The sequence below is a fragment of the Syngnathus floridae genome, chromosome 7, assembly GCF_059516105.1.
Source record: "Syngnathus floridae isolate MCC-2025c chromosome 7, RoL_Sflo_1.0, whole genome shotgun sequence".
NCBI lineage: Eukaryota > Metazoa > Chordata > Actinopteri > Syngnathiformes > Syngnathidae > Syngnathus > Syngnathus floridae.
Window position 1 is genome coordinate 12,680,787 of NC_142419.1, and position 23,633 is coordinate 12,704,419.

General features: G+C 38.0%; 3 protein-coding genes across 9 annotated transcripts in view; all 3 read left to right on the forward strand.

Annotated features, from left to right (window-relative positions):
- The first annotated feature begins 2 nt into the window (after positions 1–2).
- Positions 3–7,286, forward strand: LOC148395319 (uncharacterized). Of its 7 annotated transcripts, none has more exons than XM_088381893.1 (26): positions 3–111; positions 457–599; positions 672–776; positions 1,386–1,451; positions 2,439–2,541; positions 2,642–2,682; positions 2,815–2,868; positions 3,062–3,178; positions 3,281–3,370; positions 3,484–3,618; positions 3,932–3,962; positions 4,049–4,089; positions 4,168–4,210; positions 4,279–4,388; positions 4,458–4,547; positions 4,636–4,743; positions 4,832–4,936; positions 5,126–5,224; positions 5,320–5,427; positions 5,538–5,639; positions 5,752–5,823; positions 5,894–5,947; positions 6,125–6,217; positions 6,310–6,393; positions 6,572–6,685; positions 6,816–7,286. In XM_088381893.1, the coding sequence occupies exons 1-26, from the start codon at positions 90–92 to the stop codon at positions 7,149–7,151; spliced, it is 2,466 nt and encodes an 821-aa protein (XP_088238019.1). In that variant the 5' UTR covers positions 3–89; the 3' UTR covers positions 7,152–7,286. The 7 variants fall into 7 exon arrangements, with proteins under 7 accessions (XP_088238019.1, XP_088238021.1, XP_088238020.1 ...); XM_088381895.1 differs by having other exon boundaries at positions 5,755–5,823; XM_088381894.1 differs by having other exon boundaries at positions 5,126–5,219; positions 5,318–5,427.
- Positions 7,287–7,997: 711 nt separating this feature from the next.
- On the forward strand, positions 7,998–9,459 carry LOC148395320 (uncharacterized). Its single transcript, XM_088381909.1, has 4 exons — positions 7,998–8,148; positions 8,284–8,369; positions 8,568–8,768; positions 9,157–9,459. Exons 1-4 carry the CDS (start codon positions 8,127–8,129, stop codon positions 9,160–9,162), a joined length of 315 nt encoding a protein of 104 aa, XP_088238035.1. The 5' UTR covers positions 7,998–8,126; the 3' UTR covers positions 9,163–9,459.
- A 1,845-nt stretch (positions 9,460–11,304) lies between these two features.
- igsf11 (immunoglobulin superfamily member 11) overlaps positions 11,305–23,633 on the forward strand; it is a 52,114-nt gene continuing 39,785 nt past the window's right edge. Inside the window, exon 1 of the mRNA XM_088381762.1 lies at positions 11,305–11,804. Within this exon, the coding sequence (XP_088237888.1) occupies positions 11,744–11,804 (61 nt within the window). The 5' untranslated portion in view covers positions 11,305–11,743. The remainder of the gene's footprint in view (positions 11,805–23,633) is intronic.

Genomic DNA, 23,633 nt, shown 5'->3' on the forward strand with positions numbered 1-23,633 from the left:
AGCCCTATCTTTCATGCTGTCTCCTCACAAATAAACCTGGAAGGGTGTGTTTGGGAGGTTTCCTCGGCAGAGGAGAAAGGTGGACGTAAATGGAGTTCCCTCTCACTGAAGGTTAGCTGATTCCAATGACATTATTTTATCTACAAGTATTTTTAGCTCATACATACTACACGATCAAGAGACATCAAACCTCTGTTTTTCAAATGAGTCTGTGCCTATTTCAGTTTGTTTTATTACAGAATTTCACAGGACATTGGGCAATTCTTCTTGCGAGGGGTGGGGCGCTGCTGATTATTCTCATCATTTAATGAAGTCATTGTTGAGGTTTATTGCATTAGCCATTAAATGGAAGCAGTGTTTGTTAATTCTACATGTGAACAATTAAAAATCTTCATTTCAGAATGCATGCAAATTCGTTTGATGTAATAAACGTATGACCTATTTTTTGTACCATAGCTCCTGGTGGAGCTGCAAGTGTAGAGGAACCAGCAGCCTTCCCACCCGGTCGTTTGGGGTCTCTCACAGAGGAAATAGAGCCGGTAGAAATACAAATGTGTGTCGATGACAGGAGTCAACCAATAGAAACTACAGATTGCCAGGTAAGTAACAATTCAGTCACTCTTTTCCAAATTGAAGAATAGTAAGAAGTATGTGATTTTTTTTGTCGCCAGGTACCATACTCATATGATAGTTCTTCATCATCCTCAGACAGTGAGGATGAAGGCAAGAAGGAAAAGAAGAAGAAGAAACTAAAGAAGAGGAAGAAGAAAAAGAAGGTATTTCTTTATTACTTTTATCAATATTAAGTGTTTATGGGAAATCTTAGTAGGATTATATGTCAATTTTTCAGTGACAGTGGGGTGCAGTTTTGAGATCAACCTCAATGAATAGATGCATCTCAAAAACCTAAAAAAATCAAATCAAACAAAAATAAAATAAATTATTGTAATACAATGGAAATGATGTGATGTAAATTTGAAATAAATTACCTTAAACAGTTGATGAAGATATTACAATATATCCAATCAAAGTGTAATCATGGCTTTTAGAATGAGAATATATTTTACAAGGCAGCAAATGAGGCCTTTTATGGCATCTTCAGGGTGTGCCGTGCCTGGGAAGAAGTAAATACACGCCTGGCTGCACTGCACTAAACTGGTCAGGCTTGTGATTAATGTGTTTTGTTGAAAGTAGACCAAGTGCACTTTGTGATAGGTACAATAGGCTGCCTCCATAGCTACAATGGGTGGACATGTGCCCGGTCGTGTGTTTAAAGAGCCCTTCCCTGTTTACGCTACATAGCAAAGACAACAATCTCATTTACATAAATTAAGGCCCAAATAAATAAACCTGTTCAGAAAAAAGATACCACTCTCTTCCTACAGGATTCCAGTTCTTCATCTTCCTCCTCTTCCTCATCTTCCAGCAGCTCTTCAGACAGTGATAGTGAGGTAAGTTCGATCAAGTGCGTGTCCAAATATTGCTTCAGCATGTCTGGCACTAGACGTTGTCGTCACATGATTTCCCCTCTAGCCAAGTCAGCAAGAATGTCTTTGCAAAAATCATTTCAAAATCCTCCAGCTTTCATTTTATGCACATTTAATTCAAACTGAGTGAACATGTGTGCTTTGTTGATGTGACCTATAAAATTTCCAAATTTGACTTCAGCTCATGATCCACACTTGTGCTTTTGGTGAGTGTAAAAAAACTTGGTAGTAAGTAAAGTTTGCTGGAAGAGTATTTCAGCAGCAACCTGATTAAAGTTGAAAACTTTTTGACAACTTTATTATTTTTTTAAAAATAGAGGATCTCTTAACTTAAGGCAGTTTGCGCTAGGGAAACAAGATAAAACCAAAGATCGCCGCCTCCGGCATTTGGGTGCAAGCTGCAAGACTTAAAAAAAAAAAATTGCATTCCATTAGGTAGTACTGCCTCAAGCTTTGGACTTAGAGAAAGTAGGTGGCGGCGCTAAGGTAGTATATGATTGAAGGCACACCCATTTGGAATGTACAACACAGACATGTTGTAACAATGAATTGATTTCCATTCTTTTTATTTATTTTTTTACCACTCCAGAATGGACAAAAGCAATTTTATGTAGTTGGAGCGACTACATTTTTGGTATTTCTAATTTTATACAAAAAATGTCGGTTATCTAACCTTCATTTTTCCAGTAAGTAACATCTGACTGTGATATTATCATGATGGGTGAAGAATGACTTGTTTAACCAGTTGTTAATCTTAAATGGGGCAGTCAGCATAGTCAACATAATAATTCAGCATTTCAACACCTGCTTTCAATACTCTACTTTTAAAAAAAATAGTATTATTGTAATACAATGTCATAATTACAATATGAAATCACACAATTGTAGTTTCTCTGTGTAGAACACTTGCTCTAGCTAGATATATAATTGTAACACATTATTATCTTGAAGGATGACAAGAAAAAGAAGAAGAAGAAGAAGAAGAAAAAGGAGGAGATGAAGAAAAAAGTGGTGCCTGAGTACATGTGGGACAGGTTGATCATAGCTCCGACTGGTAGGTCAAATTATTTGACCTGGGAGATTCATATATGGAGGAAAACATTGTTGGTGGTTCGGCTGAACTGATCGATCCATATTGTTGTGTGTTTATTTAGATGGACAAATGCAACTTCCTGGGGACCCGGAGTTAAAGCGGGTGAGAGATGAATGACATTTCATTTGAAATATTCCCATTTTGCCATGGAATCATGGAGTACGCCTCCAGATCTACCTTTCTAGGTAATTATGAATATATCTCATCACATCAGTTTCTTCTGGGTTGTTTCAGGTTTCTGATGAGGGCAATGACAAGAAAGAGAAGGATAAGATGAAAAAGAACAAGGTAAATCCACGCATGCCATGCTTAATGACTGGCGCAATGCTGTCGATGGCAGATTTTTACGTTTGTCTCATGTAAAGCTTCTGTATACGCTTGCATCATATAGCACTGCTGTATGTAGTAGAAATAAAAAAGTAAATAACTCATATTAAGACAACTGTTTCATTGAAATGGCTTTTCCACCCTCGCTTCACAGGATTCCTCTTCATCTGACAGCTCAGACAGCGATGAAAAGAAGAAGAAAAAGAAGGACAAGAAGAAGAAAAAGAAAAAGGACAAGAAGAAGAAAAAGAAAAAGAAGAAAGACAAAAAGGTACAGCTATGCCAAACAATGCTGTTATTTTTTGGGGAAAAAAAACATCCATTAAAAAAATAGTGTTGTCATCAATTCATATTTCCTTCTTTTACTTCACAGGATTCCTCATCCTCATCATCTGACAGTTCTTCCTCTGATAGTGATGATGAAAAGAAAAAGAAAAAGAAGAAGAAGAAGAAGAAAAAGAAGGTATTGTGATTACAGTATGTGTAACAGAGTTTTATTCATCTCATTTTTAAATCATGGAAATAAATGAAAATTTAGGCTTGACGCTAATTGTTAAACTTTCGCTTCTTTCATAGGATTCCAGTTCCTCCTCTTCTTCCTCCTCCTCTTCTTCTTCTTCCTCTTCTTCTTCCTCCTCTTCTTCCTCCTCTTCCTCCTCTGACAGTGATGACAAGAAAAAGAAAAAGAAGAAAAAGCAAAAAAAGGAAAAGGTATGTTAACCATGTTTATGAAATTACTCATACTGATAATATAATTTGTAACTATATTACATAAAATATATTACATAAAATGCTGGAGGGGCTACATAGATTTCTGAGGGGCTTTATTACCTTTTCCGGAGTGTTCCAGTAATAGAACTCATTAACTTCACATTATTTTTATTTAATATGGAGTCATAATTACGTCCATATTGCAATTACAAGAACGTTTTACAAAACAGTGAAGTATAAAAAGACCCCAATAAAAATGTAATGATGCAAAGCCCAAGACAGGAGTGAAAAAGATCTTGACTTGTATTCACAGGATGAAGCGCAAGAATCACTTTTATCAGCAGGTGAGTGTGACACTTTTTTTTTTTTAATACTAACAATCAATACAACCAAACATATTTGTTGATGTTCATATTGATGTTCTCCACAGGAGTTGAAGATGCATCGAAAGATAACATTTATGATGATAAGGTGACAAACTCACATGAACATTATGTACAATATATCCCTCGCTTAAAAATCTGATAATTTTTCATTTTTTTCCAATAGTATAAAGCAGCAGAAGATCCGTCTATAACTTACATACCGGGTGGTAAGTGTGATGTTCAACACATCAAGTTTTTGTATGGGTCAGAGGTGTCATTCGAACTCTTTAAGCAGCGGTGTTCCCGGGTGGTACCGAGGAAGGCCACCTAAGTGATGATGAGGGAGAGGGAGAGGATGGGAAGGAGCCAAAGAAAAAAAAGAAGTTGAAGAAGAAGAAGCAAAAGGTGATTGTAGTGTTGATGAAAAGAGCAAAATAATCAAATGAGCCTCATGCTGATTTTTTTTTTCAATAGGATTCTGGTTCATCTTCAGACAGTGATGATGATGAAAAAGACAAGAAGAAGAAGAAAAAGAAGAAGAAGAAGAAGAAGAAGAAAAAGAAGGTACAGTATAAAAAAAAGTTTGGTCAAAAGAGTAAACTGATTGTTACTAATTAGTCAATAAATAATTTGTGTATAATTTCATGTTTAGGATTCTTCCAGCTCCTCCTCTTCTTCATCTTCTGATAGCTCTTCCTCAGAAAGTGATGATGACAAAAAGAAGAAAAAGAAGAAGAAAAAGAAGAAGAAGAAAAAGAAGGTGTGGTATCCCTCTTGTATTGACTTGATTTTATTTATTGTGAGTTGGTTTATTATACGTACTTATTATACTTAAACTGTATTAACAGGACTCCAGTTCTTCTTCTTCATCTTCTTCATCGTCATCATCTTCTGACAGTGATGATGACAAGAAGAAAAAGAAGAAAAAGAAAAAGAAGAAGAAAAAGAAGAAGGTTTGCATTTGTACCTCTTGTATTATCCAATACAGTATTTAATTCTGGGGTCCCAATTTTCTGACATCCTCCATGACCTAGATAAATTGGATGCATTATTATTATTATTATTATTATTATTATTATTATTATTATCATTATTATTATTATGTAATGACTTGTGTATGTTCCTAAATATTGTCTTAACAGGACTCCAGTTCTTCTTCCTCCTCTTCCTCATCTGATAGTGATGATGAAAAGAAAAAGAAGAAGAAAATGAAGAAGAAAAAGAAGAAGAAGAAGAAGAAGGTTTGTTATTTTTCCTTTGTTGGTTGTGTAATCCAGTAATCTGTTTGTGTAGTCAGTAATCAGTGTTTTGTATTATTCTCCCAATCTCTGAACAGGACTCCAGTTCTTCCTCTTCCTCCTCCTCCTCCTCTTCTTCATCTGACAGTGATGATGACAAGAAGAAAAAGAAGAAAAAGAAGAAGAAGAAAAAGAAGAAGAAGAAGGTAAATAAAAATGCGTTATTCTATTAATATTTTTGTCTAGAATAGTTTACATATACAGTATATTTACAGCAGCTTTTCATCATAATGTTATTCTCCCAATCTCTGAACAGGACTCCAGCTCTTCCTCCTCCTCCTCCTCCTCCTCCTCCTCTTCTTCATCTGACAGTGATGATGACAAGAAGAAAAAGAAGAAGAAGAAGAAAAAGAAGAAGGTAAATGCATTATACTATTAATTTAGTTGTATAGATTTTTTTTCAATATACAGTATATTTGCAGCAATTTTGATCATAATGTGGATTTTTGTTGTTTTTACTTTGTCATTAGAAGGCCAGCTCTTCCTCCTCTTCCTCTTCCTCCTCCTCTTCCTCCTCCTCTTCTGATAGTGACAGCGACAAGGTCAGTAAATGAGCTATTCACCATTACAGTGATTTTTTTTCTGAACTTAAATGATGAATCATTTCTTTAGAAAAAGAAGAAAAAAGATAAAAAGAAGAAGAAAAAGAAGGAGAAGAAGAAGAAGGTGAAAAAAATACATTACACTACTATTACTTAATTAGGTACAACTGTACAAACTAATATGAGAGTTCCAATTTAATGAAACGGAATTAAAAAGCCTTCATTTGTATTTTTGCTGTAGTAATCTTAGAATGTAAGTACCCATTCTGTAGATGCTAAATATAAATGATTTTCTGTGCAGGATTCTTCCTCATCTAGTGATTCTTCTAGTGATGATGAGAAAAAGAAGAAAAAGAAGAAAAAGGACAAGAAGAAAAAGAAGGACAAGAAAAAAGTGAGACTGCCAATAAATTTCAAACAGATTTTATGTAAATTGGGAGGGCAGGGCTACAGTGCGCGAACCAAATTGTTGCATTTGCATCTAAGCACTCAGATTGTTCCGGTAGTGATAAGAAGAAAAAGAAGAAAGACAAGAAGAAGAAAAAGAAGAAGGACAAGAAGAAGAAAAAGGTGGGTTCATTGAGTATCAGTGGTTCACTCACCTGACGTTTTCTCCATACAGTATGTGCTGTGATTGCAATGAATGGACGGATGGATGGACAGACAGACGGACGGATTGATGGAAGGATAATTCAGTGGGTGTGTAAAGCTTATGTTTATTTTTTACAACCTGTGGCATACGTTTCAGGATTCAAGCTCCAGTTCTTCAAGTTCCAGTTCTTCAAGTTCCAGTTCCTCAAGTTCCAGCGGCAGTGACAAGGAAAACAAAAAGGCCAAAAAAGACAAGAAGAAAAAAGAGAAGGCAAGTCATGAAATGGGAACATGTCTTTGAAGGAGCCATATCATGCTAAATCAACTTTTGGAAACTTTTTTAGCTAAGTTGAAATACTAACCACCCCCCCATCATATCGTTCTCCTTTTTTTCATTGCAGAAAATTCCTGGTGCTGAGAAAAGCGCCTCTCCAGATATACCACCAGAGCCAAGTGCAAGTGGATACTCGGCATTTAGCAAAACCATTAAGCCCGGTGGCGCTCCCGTCATCACTTATCCATTGCTTCCCTCCAAACCCCTTGTAAATCCTCTGGCTCCCCCACTCTCCAATCCACCCGTGACCACAACTGCTGGCGGAGATCGGCCACCCCTTCGCAGACCCTTAAGCCCCATGGAGTCGTTGATGGGGGGTACGTACCGATATAGGGACGCAGGGACCCGTCCCACCCCGCACTTCAGCGCCACTGATGTATACAGAAGCAGGTCTTACAAGTGATGAGATGTCAAAACAATTCAATCAAAGGAATCAAAGGAAATGTGGATTTGGTGAGGAATGATTGTGCCGTAGGAAAGAAAAGATGATTTTTATGGAAGGGATAATTGCCTCAGGGAATAAAACAACAACATTGGATTTTGTGTACCTTGTCTTTGATTATTATTAAGTCGAGTACTGTACAAACAGTGTAAGGGTTCAGATTCATCAACAGCTCAACTTCTATATCTGACATTTCTTAACAGATGAAAAGAAGAAAAAGGTAGTGATTGATATGTGCTTCATGGATGTAATTAAAAAAAAAAAGTGTTTTGGCACAATTCTAACACGTGCCAGGACAGGCTGCATAGTCATAGACCAAACAAAGAGAGATCTCAACATTAACCCAACATTTGGACTAAAAAGATTTGCCGGATCAGATGACATTTGACAATATGCAAGGTAAGAGTGGAGAAAAAAAAGCTGCCCGTATTTTGTATCGATCATTATTAATCCAGCAGCGACTTTACATGCTTTCGTCCAAATCGTGTCCAGCATTTAAAGAAAATGCAGTTTAGTTAGTTTTAATAATTCAAATAAGCAATGAATATACTTTTTTAAATAAACAAAATGTATATTTGTAAATGTTTTACTAATTAAAACAAAACAGTCCTTTATTTAATGAGATAAATTACTAAATAATGAATACAAAATGAATAAATATATTTGAAGCGGGGGTGGGGGGCAGCTGGGGAACCCGGCAATTTAATAAAACAATTCAATAGGTGAGCTTCATGCTGCAGTGTTGCACACGATAATTTTGTTCAAATGATTAACTAGTGAGTGGTAAAAATGCGTTTGCGCTCCAGGAAGCTCCTCGTTCCACTGCCGGAGGTGCGGCTTGGTTGAGTCACGTGGTTTCAGGTGCGGCTAGTTTATTGACGCTCAGGTCTTCCGGTCTGCTGTCATAGTTGACACTTGGATTTGCACGGAGTCACGATGAGTTTCAATCTTAATGATGGTAAGATTTCACTTCAAGAAGCTTTTGAATCTTATTGTCACCTAATATGACAATGCACCTACCAGTTGCACGCTCAACCTAAACTTTGAGTGAAGTTAAATGAAATGTGCTGACTACGTTTGTTTTCATTTCCAGCGATGGGCGGTGGTGAGGAGCAAATAACCAAACAAGACGCTAACAAGGACGAGTTTAGCTGGCCTTGGAGTAAGAAGGGTGATAAGGTACTTTATTATTATTATTATTATTATTATTATTATTATTATTTACTTGATTGTATTTGTTTTCTGACTGACTTTTACAACAAGGTCTGTCTCAACAGGTATATTAGGATTAATTTGTGACTTAAATGACATTTTAATTGACAAATGCTTGACAGATTGAGGTGAAAACGTCTGAAATCTACCACGTAATAATTCTAGGGTGACAGCAAGGCCAAATCCGGTGACAAGAATAAGTCATCGGATGGAAAGAGCAAAAGTAAAGATGGAAAGAGTGGTCACCATAAGGATGGAAAGAAAACGGAATCAAAGGATGGAAAGAAAAAGGATCATAAGAAAGAGCACGGGTCCAACACGTCCTCCTCCTCTTCCTCAAGCAGCAGTAGTAGCAGCAGCGACGAGGTGAGTTTTTACGTTTATTTGACAATCTTTCAACCAAACCAAATATTGCTTGTCACGTAGCTGTCACACCTTGTTTTGTCTTACTGCTATGCAGCCATAACAGGTCTCACCTGCTGTGCCACAACACACCCCACCCTCGTCTTGCTATCTGTGATCTGTGACTATTTTCGTTAATATTCTGCAGCCTTTCTCACAATCAGTGCAGTTTCCCGTGAGGGCAAAACAAACAGGTCACATGGTCGAATGTTGCCTTCGCTACTTTGAGTGCTTATTAGGGGCCAGTACTGCTGCCAGAACTATTTATTTATAAAATTAATGAGCTGCGGCACTTACTTTAATAAATTATCTTATGTTCCTCCAGTAAATATCGTGCTTTTTGTCATTTCAGGGCTGATGCTTCCTAAGGGGCAGATCTGGCTTGCTGGCAGTGTGTGTATGTGTAAATGCAATTCAACATTATTCCATTGCCAGCAAGGTGCTGGTCTGCTTGGAGCTCAGGGTAGTCAGTCAATGGTCTGACAAGTCATTATAGCTGAAAGCACTGTGTATTTTACCGCAAGGTGGCATTGTTTCCTTTTCTTGGTGGTGGGGTGGGGTGTCAATCAAAAGTCTGAAATTGTGGTATTTTGTAGCCAATCAGATACTTGCAGGTATCAAATTAAATAATTATTGAAAAAAAAATATTTGTCCATTTTTTTGTCGTTTTATATATTTTTTACCCTTCTTAAATAAAACTGTAGACTTGGGAAATTATGCAAAAAGCTCAAAGTAAAAATGATAAATTACATAAAGGTTACACATCTAAAATTATTTATTCATCTGACATATAATGGAATTGACATTTAGTATAAAAGATTAACAGGGCTTTAAAATCTTATACATGGAGAAAGGAAATAAGAGAAATTCTCCGTACTTGTGATTAATATGAAATATCGACTATAAAACATTTTTATGGCTGTTCCTCTGCTGCACACCATTATTAAGTGGAGCCGATCCCAACCAAAAAGGAAAAAAGACATGATACACCCTAAAGCGATCGGCAGCCAATCTCAGAGAGCGCATGTAGTCAAAGCACCATTCGACACTCACATGGGTCACCCACATGTTGCCTGTGGGTACCATGTTGCCCTTAAGAACCTCATGAGGAGCCTGCGCGGGCCTGTTCTTAAAACACTGCAGCTCACAGATAGTGGAACATTGTGTGGAATGTGGGAGGAAGAAAAACGACATGGGAAGAACGTTCAAACTCCACACAGGAAAGCCAGAAAAGATATTCAAATGCAAAACCTTTTCCAAACATATTGCCAGATTTGCAAAAGTATACAAGGGATGTGAGACTTCAAATATGCTCATGATGACGATCGAGCAACATATGCTATGAAAAAGTGTTCACAAGCAGGATGCATCTGTGTCCTTCTGGCTCAGTTTAGCTACCAGACTCTCATGTAGCGCCTCAGTAATCACAATTCAAATTATGGTTTGTTTCACTGCATTTGTGTCCCACAACAGCCTGAGTTTGCAGCTATTGACGCAAAGCTATTGTGCCTAGAGATGTCACGTAGTTTGGTCCGCCTTGTCTTTTAAAAACACATTTTCTATCTCCATCGCAGACAAAAATCTTGTCCAGACTTCTCCTATGCAATTTCCTGGATACAAGATTGAAAACCCAGAACACCCAAGAGTCTGTGTTGTGCTGCCGGCACTTATTATATTGATTTAAAAAGGTGTGTTTGTTGTGTGTTGACCAAGACACAAAACACATCCTGTAATGTACAAAACATCTGACAAATTAACTTGCTGAGGTGTTTGATCAGTGGATCAAACATTGAATGCAGCATCTTTGATTGCACCCTGCTTTTCACCAGAAGACCATCCAAATAAAAATATCAACACAATGATCAGTGAAACAAATACATTTTTGAAGGACTTGAAGTTTCAAGGTGAAAATCTTAAATATTTTTGCAACAAATGATACTAAGTGTGTATGTGTGCTTTGTTTTCTATTTGCTTCAAATGCAATTCATAAGAAAGTAGATATTTGCTATTGGTGCACATTATTTCCAGCCTTTCGTGGGCCACATAAAATTGGTGTGACAGAACGGTTACAAAGGAAAAGATTCATTGCAATTACTGTAATTTTCCAAATGAGTCGATCTATGAACGCACCACAAGAGGGCGCAAGTACGTTTCACTTCCTTTCCGGCGTCAACGGTCTCTAGGCAACAGCCGGACTCCAGCCGATTTCCAATTGTCTGTCACTGAGGCTCGTCAAGTGCACGGAAACATTTGAACAATGACAGGAAGTTGAACGTGTTCCCAAACAAAGTACAAGAGTAAAAGGTTTAATTGGTGCTTTTGATATAATGTCATCACAGAGTTAACAGATGACGCATATTGGAATGCTTTACTTTTCAAACGGGCAATGCATGCTCATGAATATGTCATATTCTCCAACTATTAACGAAGGCTAGTTTTAGTTTGAATGACTCAAACCGGAAGCTCAAATCCTTTCAGGTAAAATTTACACCCGGTCCAATCAGCTGCTGCAGATCAAGCGAGGAATCATGGAGCGCCACAGGACGCGCTGGAGACACTCACCAACGCGGCGGGGAAACGGACAGTTTGGGATGAATTTCTAAGTTGCATTCAGACACTTGTGGAGAGATTCAGATCGGGCTTTGCACCAACCGCAAATAACCGACGGGTTATTTACACAGAAGACTTGGACTGATCCGCTTACGGACATCGGAGGGTGAGACGCACCAACACGGGAGACAGCGACCGGTGAACCGGAGCGGACATGAATTGGGGGCTCCTTTTGGAGCACGCGTGCAAACATTTCACTTTGTTTTGGGCAAACAAAGTGGCTTGAGCGCGCTGCGTAAAACCCTACTAGTTCCATGCCACATGCCATTACAAGGACGAGTTTTCTGCAAGGCAACTGAGCGGACCAGAGAACTGAACAGCTCGAAACAATGGTGAAGTTTCATAACTCGGACCTTTGGATAGCCTGGATGGTCATTTTCTGCATGGAGGGTGAGTCTTTTTCCAAAATCTGTAACTTTTTGTTGGCAGTGATTTTACGCAGCAGCACAATTAAACCTATTAGAATGACTGAGGAATGTGTACACACACATATTGCCTTGTCTGATAGTGTGGAAGATGGAAGAGGTTTATTAAAAAGCATCAAAGAATGAAAGGAACAAACATGCATGAAACACACCAATTGAGATCACATAACCCTAAATAATAAAAATTATAATTGTATAACGATAAACAAACAAACAATTAAAAATCTAATAAACACAAATAAATAAACACAAATAAATCAATAAATAAATACATTTAAAAAAAAAAGATGGAATTGTGGTATTGGGCGCGTTTGACGCCCCCCCCCCCTCTTATCCCCCTTAATACTTATCTTACCCGGGAGTCAAATCCCCACATTTCCACCAAACTAAAGCTAAAGCACCGATTTCAAATGACTTCTAGCTCCTCAGCATGCAAGCATCTTTGTCCACAGCACTTTGGACTGTACACGTTTGATCCATGCGTGCGCTCTCTCTCTTTCTCTTTCATTCTCACTGTCTCGCCCATGGAACGCAACTGTTGCAGATACGCAAAGAGTGGGCGAGTTTGCGCTTTGAAATGAACGCAATGTGCGGTGGTTAGGATGCAATGATAATCCACGAGATTAACAAACATTCTGACCAGGCAGGCAGTAAAACACGCTCGTGTGTTAGCGACTGTGGCCTGGACACCGTTATTTCAAATTAAAACTTGTCTTTGGCCGGAAATTGTCCTGCAGTATCAAACAATACATTTTTAAAAAGTAAAGTTACCTAAAAGTATATCAGGGTTTTCCAGTGATGCTTGACATAGTTGAAAATAGCCTATCTTGATTTTTATTTCTATGAGTGTAGTAATTGTGATTTTTTTTTTCTCTCCATGATGTAATTTACTATAAATGAACTTTAAGTGTAAAATGTGGAAAGTTCTTTTCGTACCTTTTGAATATTTATTGCTGGAAGCCATACAAATTGTAATGGGATAGCAATAATTAGCCATATGGGCTGACCTCTTAGGTCAAACTATCTGTTCGGACACAGTTTTGTTTTTCAACTGTAAGTTTATTTGGAACAACTTTACTGTAAGATATAATGGAAACAAAAGTCAAAATTCTCAATTCTCGCATTTTAACATCCATAACTGCCAACTGCTAAGCGTAAAAAAAGTCAGCCACTTATATAGCGTAAAGAAGGCTTGAGAGTAATTAAGTTTTGATCAAAACTACTATTTTTTTGTTATAGAATGTTTTTTTCTTCTGATTTCAAATCATACATCTACAGATTCAAACTTGACGTTTATCTGACTAGCTTGTAAGTGCTGCTGAATGAAGGCTAGCAGTCATTTAAGCACCCACATAGTATATATAATATATATATGTATATATAATAATTGCTCATGATTAATTTCTTAAAACAACAACAATGCTGCCTAGAATGTTGAGCAAGTCCCAACACCCCGCCAGCTTTTCCACTGGACCATATGTACACACACACACTCACACGGGCAAGGCCTGTCAATTTGGATGTGACAGTCTTGGTGTTAGATTGAATTTAGTTGTGATTGTCGACGTGTTTCACTTGGCTGTTCACTTATTTAGCCGTATTCCTCTGCAGTCAGACGGTGGCTCGTCACTTTTACTCAGGTTCTTTTTCCTCCGTCTCGCTCTCACTCTCTCACACACTGACACACACAAAGTAAGATTGTTAGATTGGTTCAATCTGGGCTAGTGTGTGACCAAAATAGTTTGACTACACTATAGCCATTTTTCAACCGTGTTAAAATGGAAGTTTCCAAAGCCACTGAATGAAAATCAGAACTGTTTTGAGGGACACTTGCTCCTCTTCTTGTGCCTCAGTGGGAAGTCACAAGTGCGTCTATAAATAAATTGCAGCGTATCGATTGTCGTGGCTTGTTTTGGCCGTGTGTACTGACCTCAACGCTTTGCATGTCACAATTTAGCCGTAGATTGATCGCCTGATTATGTCAGCAGACACGAGATAGTTTGTTGCGGTATTTTGTGACCTTTGTTTTAAATCAGCAGTAGCTCTGCTTTATGGGTGGGCCCACAAAATCCAGCTACATTTATTGTTTTATTTTTTTCTTTCTTATAAATACTGTAAATATATTTAATACAGACCAGTGAAATAAATAATTTGCATATTTCAACTTCATTTAAATATGAAAATTAGAACACCTTTGGATTCTATCTGGAATTTGATCAGGGATTTTCTAGAAAAATACACATCTAAAGTTAAAATATAATAATAAGATGTAAAATAATAAAATACACATTACACAGGACACCACTCTGCCTTTGGTCACCATGGCAACATCTTTTTACAGCCCTGATGAAATGACCTAGCTTCCCTGAAACATGTTGATTTCAACTAGCCTGCAAACACGGGTGTGATAAGTGTACTGTAATTTCACATTCTTGAGGTATTTTGACCGAAACACTACATTTTGTTGATTCGCCTGGGAACTCTTTTAAATTGTGAATAGATTTATAGTTCTCCCTTTTAAATACTTGGCAAAAGTGAAGTCTTGGGTCTTCTTAACGGAAGTTTCCAGTCTTTCTAAAACAGACAGTGGAGGCTCTATGCTCTTAAACTGATTGGTTCAGCTCCTGTCACAATGAACCCCTCATGGCGATATCAGCACAGAGCTGCTCTGTGCGTGTGCCCGGGCTTAATGTTTCACCCAGAACAGCCCTCAAGGGGTGCGGGCAGAACCAACATTGAGTTTCAATCAGTTGACCACATTAAGTGAAAGAGAAGGTGTATTGTTTTCAAGCAGAGCATGGCACATTTATGAAATATTCCCGGAAAATTTTGCGATTATCTAACAGCTCACATGGCATTGTCCCTCTGTTTATACAACCACTCGGGGTGTTTGTCGAGCTTTTTGGCATTCAGGGCGTGCGTACTGACATCAAGCTGAATTTGCACTTTCTTTGTGAACTTTATAACCTCTCAAAGTTTGAAAAGACAAAGCTAGCCCGGTCACTTTTGATCAATGTGTCATTCACACCATACAAAATATGCCTTCTGTAGAGGCAGTGATGAAATTTGCTGTACTTTACATAATATTGTCGTTAGGTCACACGTGAAGTATTGTGAAGGCGTGATTTCCATTTTTAGGCTGTGCTCACACGTATAATTTGGTTCTTTGGTGCGGAACAAAGCAGATGATGATAAACGGCTCATAATATAACATATGGATGAACCTGACTGAACAGCGTTGTGATGTGTTTATGCAATAAACTTCCATCTGTCCAAAAAAAATACTGTTGTTTGGATCAATGCCAGAATTTAGTATCGGATCACTTTGTGATTCCGTCACTTATAAATAGCCTGCTGCTATAAATCACAAATCCAGCAATATCGTAACGACAATTGTAGTGGACTGATATCAGATGAGACAAGTCAAGATGGTTAAGAGTAAAAAGTTTGAACGCTAACTTTTGAAGTGTAAGTGCGAGACTAGAGAAGCAGAGCTCTCAGAAGTGACAAGCCGCATGCCCACTCTTACATCATCTTCTGTGGAAGAAACAAAACAAGACGCATTCTTCCCAAGCATCCAACTTAGAAGCTGCCTCTCACCGAGTAAATCCTTCCAAAGCTGAATTCATGTGATAAATAAATCCTCTCTGTGTCAGTTTTATCTGATAAGCAGCATTTTTTTTCCACTGCTCTTTCCGCCTGCTGCTAAAAAGGAGCAGCTGGAACACGAGTGTTGGACAGATGGAACTTTCCACCTCGATTATTTTTTGCACTAAAAATAGGCTGTCAAAAAATTAAAAGACCGGCGGGACTGTTGGCAAAGTGCACGTTCGTGTGTGCATGTACGTATGTTTTGAGCGACACAGGCCTGGAGAACTTCAGACGACGTGGTCCTCAGATGACGACGGCAGCGGTCCTGGGAGTGTGAATGAATAAATGATAGGCAGATATTTGGAGGAGAGAGAGAGAGAGCAGCAGTCGCTCCGTCATACAGCCTCTTAAGCACACATTAAAGCGGGGCCTGAAGGCTGCTCGGCAGTTGGCCAAGCATCTGGGGCAAACATCTGACGTGGTCACTGATGTTTGGGTATTTGAGGTTTTGACTTGGTTGGACCTTTTGTTCAGTGTGTCACATGAGGAAGTCATGAGCATGCAGGTAAATGTAGTTTTAATTTTACCTGATTGTTAAATTGACCCTATTTGAGAATATTGGTTCAGGAGATTTGGCCCATCTTGAAGTAAACACTATGTTTGGAAATAGATTAAGGCCATTGACAGAGCTAGGATTTTTTTTTCTTGGGGGGGGCGTCGTGGAGAGGCCAAGTAATCTCAAAGGGTCAGCAAAAAAATTACAAACCCTCAAAATTCTTCAAAAAACCCTGATAAACATCCACAATATTATCAATTGGGAGATATGGAAAAAAATCATGGAAAAGTTGAAAAACAGCTAAAGGGGGGGGGGGTGCTGCTCCAGTGGCCCACCCCTTTAGTTCTGCCAATGTGTCTTTGCTACATAGAAATGAAAATAATCTGCGAGGAAGACCATTTGTTGTATGTGGCAAGAACCCGTCACCAATAACATCATCACTCTTAGACCCAAGTCTAAAAACGATGATATCTGCAATCCTGCAGAAACGCTTTGCATTCAGATGAGATCATGTCTTCGATTGATGCTGCTTATCAGTTGAGTGTGTGTGTGTGTGTGCACTTGCGTGTGTATGCGCTCTGCGCTCATAAATTTTTAGAGCTATCTCTCATGTCGTTCACACCTTGCTGGTTCTGAAGCTTTGACAGGATCTTTGCAGATGGGTCCTCAGCATCACATCATTTTGGCACGTAGTGTTAAGGTGGCTTGGTAATCCATGTCGAGATGATTTAAAGACATTTTATTTTCAACCTTGCCCTCAAAACAAACATTGCACTTTTTTTTTTAATCTCAATAATCAAATTTTATGAACTGAATGGCTTGACCGCTTCACACATTCACTGTCTCAATTATCTTGGAGGACATTTTATTTGAACAAACCCGACAGAATATATTATGACATTTCACACTTCACGCTCTGCAAAATTAATCTCTGTTATCACCGATATTATTGTCATCATAGGGATCAATGATGAAGGAAACGCTTCTGTGCACATATGAAAGCCACAAGTGTGTGCTAACAGATCGTCTAGCAAATAAATTACAGTTGATCCCAAAGGATCACAAGGTGCCTGGACTGTATTGACGGGTTCCAGTAGTTGCTTGGCTGACTAGTATAATACTTTTCAACTGAGCTGTTTAATTGTTTCTTTTAGGACAATGTGGTAATTATTACAGAGAATTGGGAAATTAGAAAAAAAAAAGAGCGAGAGATGGAAGGCATTGCGGAACTAATTGCTTTGTTTCAAAATTAAACCATTGTACGAAAGTGTTTTCAAGAGATTTGAAAACAGCTTACATAATAATCACAGTATCGCCAATTTTAGCCATGTTTGAAAATAAATAACAAACCCTTGCCAACAGGTTAGACAATAGTTGTATAATTCCCGTTTCCATTTCAAAGAAGATAGCATTTCGAAAATTGCTGATTTGAGTTGTGTGCTGGTACAATTGATAACCGCTGGCCCATTTATATTCATGCAATCATCAGGGACTAGATGTTCAATGACAACAGGCTTTATGTTTCTAAACAGCGGAACATATGTCGTGTACGTGTAATTCAAAATTCCATTCCCCAGATTACTGCAGCTCTGCATTGCTAATTTAAAATGGATTTTTCATCGATCTACACAAATGACTAAATGACCTCGTGGCGCTTGATGAACCCGATTGTGTGGGGACATAATGCAGAGCCTCTGACCTCCATAATATAGATATATAGATATATGTATGATATAATGTATACAGATAGAGTAAGCTACAGGAGCCAGTCATATTAGGCAATAGCAGGCATGAAATCTGTCATCTCGGCTGTACAACATCCGCATTATGTCCAATTGATTCTATTTGTAAACGGAGCAGGCCATTGTCTGGAGAATTTACAGCCGGCGAGTTGTATTCGTGATGACGTCTTTATTATTGGACTCTTGTAGAAATGTTCAATACACACACAATACAAGGGTCGTTTACAAACATTCACAAGCTTTGTGTGTTAAATCAAAATGATATGCTTGCCGTTCTCCCTTTTTGCACAGCACAAATACAGATTAGAGCAAAAGGCAACTTGTTTGAAAGATTTACAAGATCATATTTGGAAATTTATGAGCTAAAGAGTGAAGCATTTTTTGCCATTAAATTAGCATCCTGAAATTAAAATTGAAACTGCATTGTGCTTCACACATTATTTAAGCTTTGCAATACAGTCTGACAAATTGTTATCCAAGTTTGAGTATTTCTAATACAAATGTATCTGGAATACACGTTCAATTCAATAGAGCATGAGAATGAGCCTGGAAAAAAAGCAGCTCTGGAAACTGCAATGATCTTAAAGCAGATTATTGGATGGGAGCACGGCATTTGATGCTCCACACAGCTTTTCTGTATTTTCCCTAAGGTGCTTGTGGTATCCGGGGATATATCAACGTTGCTACGAAATGCTCTTCTGCCCGCTAACTTCCTTTTGATTGTTGTGAGCATGCACTCTGTGATTGAAGGGCAGGCTGAGGTGCATACTGCACGTGGCAATCATATAGATGTGATTGTAGGAGCGATTTGAAATCCAATCAGTTGCTGGGGGTTGGGAGATTGTTTGTACAGTATGAACAAATCTGCAATTGGATTTAAGGATGCTTTTTTTTGTAAATATATGGCTGGTTGCCACTTGCATTGTAACGTTCGGGACAATGTTTAATGAGCTTTAATAATTTTGAGTATATTTACCATTTAACTCACACACAAGCAAATCCATCCACATTCAGGCAAAGTCAAACAACCCGTTTAGCTAGCATCTATTCAATTGGGGTAATTACCCAGAGACTATTAAATTGTTACCGTCTGCACACCACCACAACTGTAATTACAGCCAAGCGTGCGAAATTCCATTTGGCTATCTTTTCCATTGTTACGTGATGACACAAAGCATAGTGTGTAGAATATTGATGGACAGAAAGTGAGAGAAAAAGGAGTGAAGAGTGGTGAGGGTTCTCCAAAGGGCCTGTGAAACTCTAATAAATATATATCATAATCAATGACACAATATCAGACAATCCATCTTTTCTGGCCTGTCAACTGTTGACATTTTCCTTTTATTAAAGCTGTAAGACCAAACAGTATTTTTTTTTTAATGATGACATGCAATGATCAATGATGCTATTGTACTCGGGACAGGGCTACTATATTAATATGAGGCTTTGTCCCATTTTAGAGCAATTTCTTTGTGTTTAGAAGATGATTTGGGGTTGGAATGTGGGTCTGGAATGGCTAGAGTAGAACACGCTCCTTCTGCTTTGCCCATGATTGGAAAGCAGAATTGCTGTGGGGATTCATTTGCATTTAAACCCCCCACACACTTTTTTTTTTTAAATGAAGGGAAAATTAATTCACCTGACTATATGTCGGAGGCTTCTGGCATAGCTTACTTCCTATATTCAACCATTTAACTCGTCAATCTTCCACTCGCTTTTTAAAAGGCAGCCGAGTAGTTGATTTACTGTGTTCTCATATAATCTCCCCTTCCAACCCCACCGGCTTCATTATTTTCCCCAAATTGCATAAATATAAATCAAAAATAATGGTTCTTTGCACTTCATTTGCACTTGCCGCCTTCCCAGCGGAGACTCAGGTGGATATGATTATTAATAGAAACCCCCGTTTATGACGTCAGTTAAAATTCACACGTGTCTTAAATCTCAAAAGGCATTTTGTTAGTCAGACAAATCATCCTCAATGGTTATTCAGTCAGTGATGTAAAGGCGAAACCATCTTCTCCTTTTGACTTTCGCTTTTATTCTTTCTCCAGCTGTGTTTTTACCCTGTTGCTAACCTGCCCGCTTCTGCTCTCCAATGTGACTCTCAAACACTCATTCATTCTCTCCAATTTCATTCCGTGACTAATGCATTGCCTTGTGTTTCATTTTCTCTCTCTCTTATTGAAAAAAGGCCTCCATTCTCTGCCTGAAAGCTTTGTGGGGTCCTAAATGCTAAATGGCAGTCTGTCTCTGCCAGGCGCCCGCTTAGTGCTGGTCTCCTTGGTGATGAGACACATCAGGCGGTTCTGTACCAGACAGTGAGCAGTCTGTGGTTGTGAGTGTGCACGTTTCAATTACTGTACGACTTTTATACACATTTATATACTTTAGGGAGGACAAGGTGCTACGTTGGCTGGCCGTGTATTCACTGGCATTCATTTGCATTTGAATACATTATGTTTCCTGTCAGCAGGTCCCTGCCAAACAAGCAGGCCTTGTTCTCTCTGCCAGGGGCAGCAGCGGACGGACGGGGCTCAACGTGGTATTGCTCTACATTGGCACAATTCAACCCCGAGTTAAACTCTGCAGACTCTTGGCTTCTTAAGAATTCCGTCCATCTGTACTGGCATTTTAATAAGAATCGGATTCTCAGGAAATGGAAATGAGTGACTTGTTACACAGCAGATTACAACATCATTAGGAATACAAATGTGGCAATTCATAAGCGACGGAAATATTGACGTATTTATAAGAAAAAGAAAAAAAATGCAATGGTACCTTTTAAATGCAAATCATCACTCATACCTGTCAATTGCTGAGAAATTGTTTTTAATTAATCCCTAGATACTAAAAATATCTTGGATTATTTATGGGGAGCTATGGGTGGTCTTTCCACTCTCGCCACTTAATCTGAAATAGGACTTTGCAAATAACGTCGTATTTGATCTTGTAGTTAATGCATTATTTACTTGGGCTTTTAAATTATGGCCGTAAACGCATTTATTTCTTCATCATCTAAGTAGATTTTTCATGATGATAAGTGCAGTATGTGAGGACATTAACTGAGATTTACTGTATATGAGAGTTGTGTGGCTACAAGAGCATTTTATCGAAATGTACATCTGCTGTGCGTTAAAATGGGAAAAAAAAAATCGGACTTTTCTGTTTTGTTCATGCAGACTGACTGTAAAATGACCTCATGATAAAAACACATGCTTAACCACCAGGCAATGTTACGCTTTCATCTCATTGTGCCAAACAGATTTGAGTCCCTTCACACTTTTTCCAATTAAAGCCTGACTTGCGATTAAAGGACAGCAGCCTGGTTGGTAATACGCAAAACATGTTTGACTTCTGTGCTAAAACATGGGGACTCATTGACTCTGTGTGCTTGTGGATATTTAGTTGAATTATGTTCGTTGGCCTTTTTGTGTTTTTTCCAAACCCCTTTGCTGCAGATTGCGTCTTTGGACATTGGGGCCAAGAGTCTTTGGCTAACACAAGTAGATAATTGACCTCAAGAGACTTTTCTCTTGGTTATTATAATGAATCCCTAGCTTTCGTAATTATTTGCCTTTTGACGTTCATTCGTGTTGTGCAATCGCTCATTAATGTTAGTAAGACATTTGAACACATAATTGCCTCTTTTGAACAAATACGGCTCTTATTAAAACATTAAGCAGCTGATGGCCACCGAGAGCCTTGCAGATAAAATATGAAGCACACCAACTAGCTTTATGAATTCTTTTTCTTGAGGTTAGAAAAAACATCTAAATGAGGTAATTGGAACCATGACAATGTCATTTACAAAAGTAAAGTTTGACTGATCGCACCTACAATATTTGTTTGAGTGCATCCGTATACTACCCTTCAGGTGCAAATTAATATTATATAAGCAATATTAAAAGGTCTGATCATCAAAGATTAATAGTCTTTGTGCTGTAATGTAGGCTAGGACCCATGAGAATTGTGAGCTGGAATGGAAAACAAAGAAATCATTTTCCATAAATAAATTAAAAAACAGATAACATAAATAAAAATAAATATATAATAAATAAAAAAATATAAATAAATATACATACATAATTAACAAATAAAAAACTAAAAAATGCAATGGCCTCACTCCTGCAGCCTGCCTTGCAAAGAATTGTAGTTCCAACAACAGAAAGTGTGGAAAATGGAATATTAACAATGTGGGGCAGTTGTTTGTGTTTTTGGTTTGGAAATTCTCGAGGACACTGAGTGTGTTGTGCGTCTTTGTTTGGATGTTACATCCACCTGAGCAGACACACAGTCTCACTCAGAGGCATTCACACCTAAACAATCACACAAAGTTCTAATGAAGCCTCTGCGAAACAAACAACTTGATTAAGACTCAAGAGAGCTTGAGAATCAGGTGTGACTACCGTGGGTCATGAAACCATGTGTGAAGGCATGCCAGCAATGTGCTTAAAACATGGCAGCGCAATTTATTTTTTAAAGAAACACTTCACCTCCTGAGGGAGCGTATTCTTTTGGCATGTTCCATCTCCAACTTTGCAGCTCACTACCCAGTGATTGTCCTTTTGCTGAAAAGTGTAGCTTTGCCTCAGGGAAGAACATGTCTGTTCTCCTTGAAGCCGCATTTCTTCTACGTCCACTGAGTCTTTTTGTCTTTTGAAGCAAAACAAAACACAGGCACCGCTGTGAGCTATGAGGCAGAATGAAACTGAACCAAACTAGCATATACTAGTTTGAAGTACACTATAGCTCAATGAAAATGCTGGGTAGTCAACGAAGGATAATGTTGTCTAAGCCCATTATAGCGGGACAGGTAATAGAACCAACCGATCAACCCATTGCGATCAGAGGAAGGCAATGAAAGAGAAGTGGACGCTGTCTGCTTATTTCCAAGGGAAATCAAGTGTAGGTTTTAGGATCTCAGCGCAATTACTGCACCAAAGGTTACATTTAAAAAATAATAATAATAATTATAATATATTTTTCTGTCTATTTAGTTGTACATTTTAATAACATTGTCGGTAGGAATAGAATATTTTGTTGAATTGATTTAGCTGTCTGCTGTTCTCATCTATAATATCTGAAATATTTGTCTGTTTATTTCCAAGGGAAATCAAGTGTAGGTTTTAGGATTTCAGCGCAATTACTGCACCAAAGGTTAGATTAAAAAAAAAATATATATATATTTATAATATATATATATTTTTTTCTGTCTATTTAGTTGTACATTTTAATAACATTGTTGGTGGGAATAGAATATTTTGTTGAATTGCTTTAGCTATCTGCTGTTCTCATATATAATATCTGAAATATTTGTAGTCCTTTTTGAATAAAAATGTGTTTTCATTTATATTTGTATGTAGTGACAGGGTGTGTAACGTTTTGGGGGGATGGGAAGAGGTGGGGTGATACAAGAGTAGGTGTGTGTATGTTTTTTTTTGCTGTCTTTATCACCATGGAAACTGACATGAGGGAATGTCAGGAGCTTGGCAGTTGAAACCAATTTGAATGGCGTTAATGGGTCCGAATTGTCTGTAAATTGCCTCCTATGCTCAGTTATACCCAAATCACGTAATGGGTTTTTCACACAACCACTCTGTTTTATAGAAACCAAAGATATGAATGGCAGAAGTAAATTGCATGTTTCTAAAACACAAATGTTCATTTCAGCTTTTTTTCTTTTCAGGAACATGCATTATTTGAAAAGCCATGCGGGTATTCCCGTGTGACGACAAATGTACAGTAATGAGACCTCACTGCAGTTATTAATTTCACTCTTGCTTCCACTAATTTGCGCTGTTAATTTATGTTTAACTTTTTTTTAAATTTTTTTTTTTTAGCTTTAACAGCTGTGAAGATCACCATGTTAACTCAACGCAATTCTTTTTTCTTTTTTGTGGTG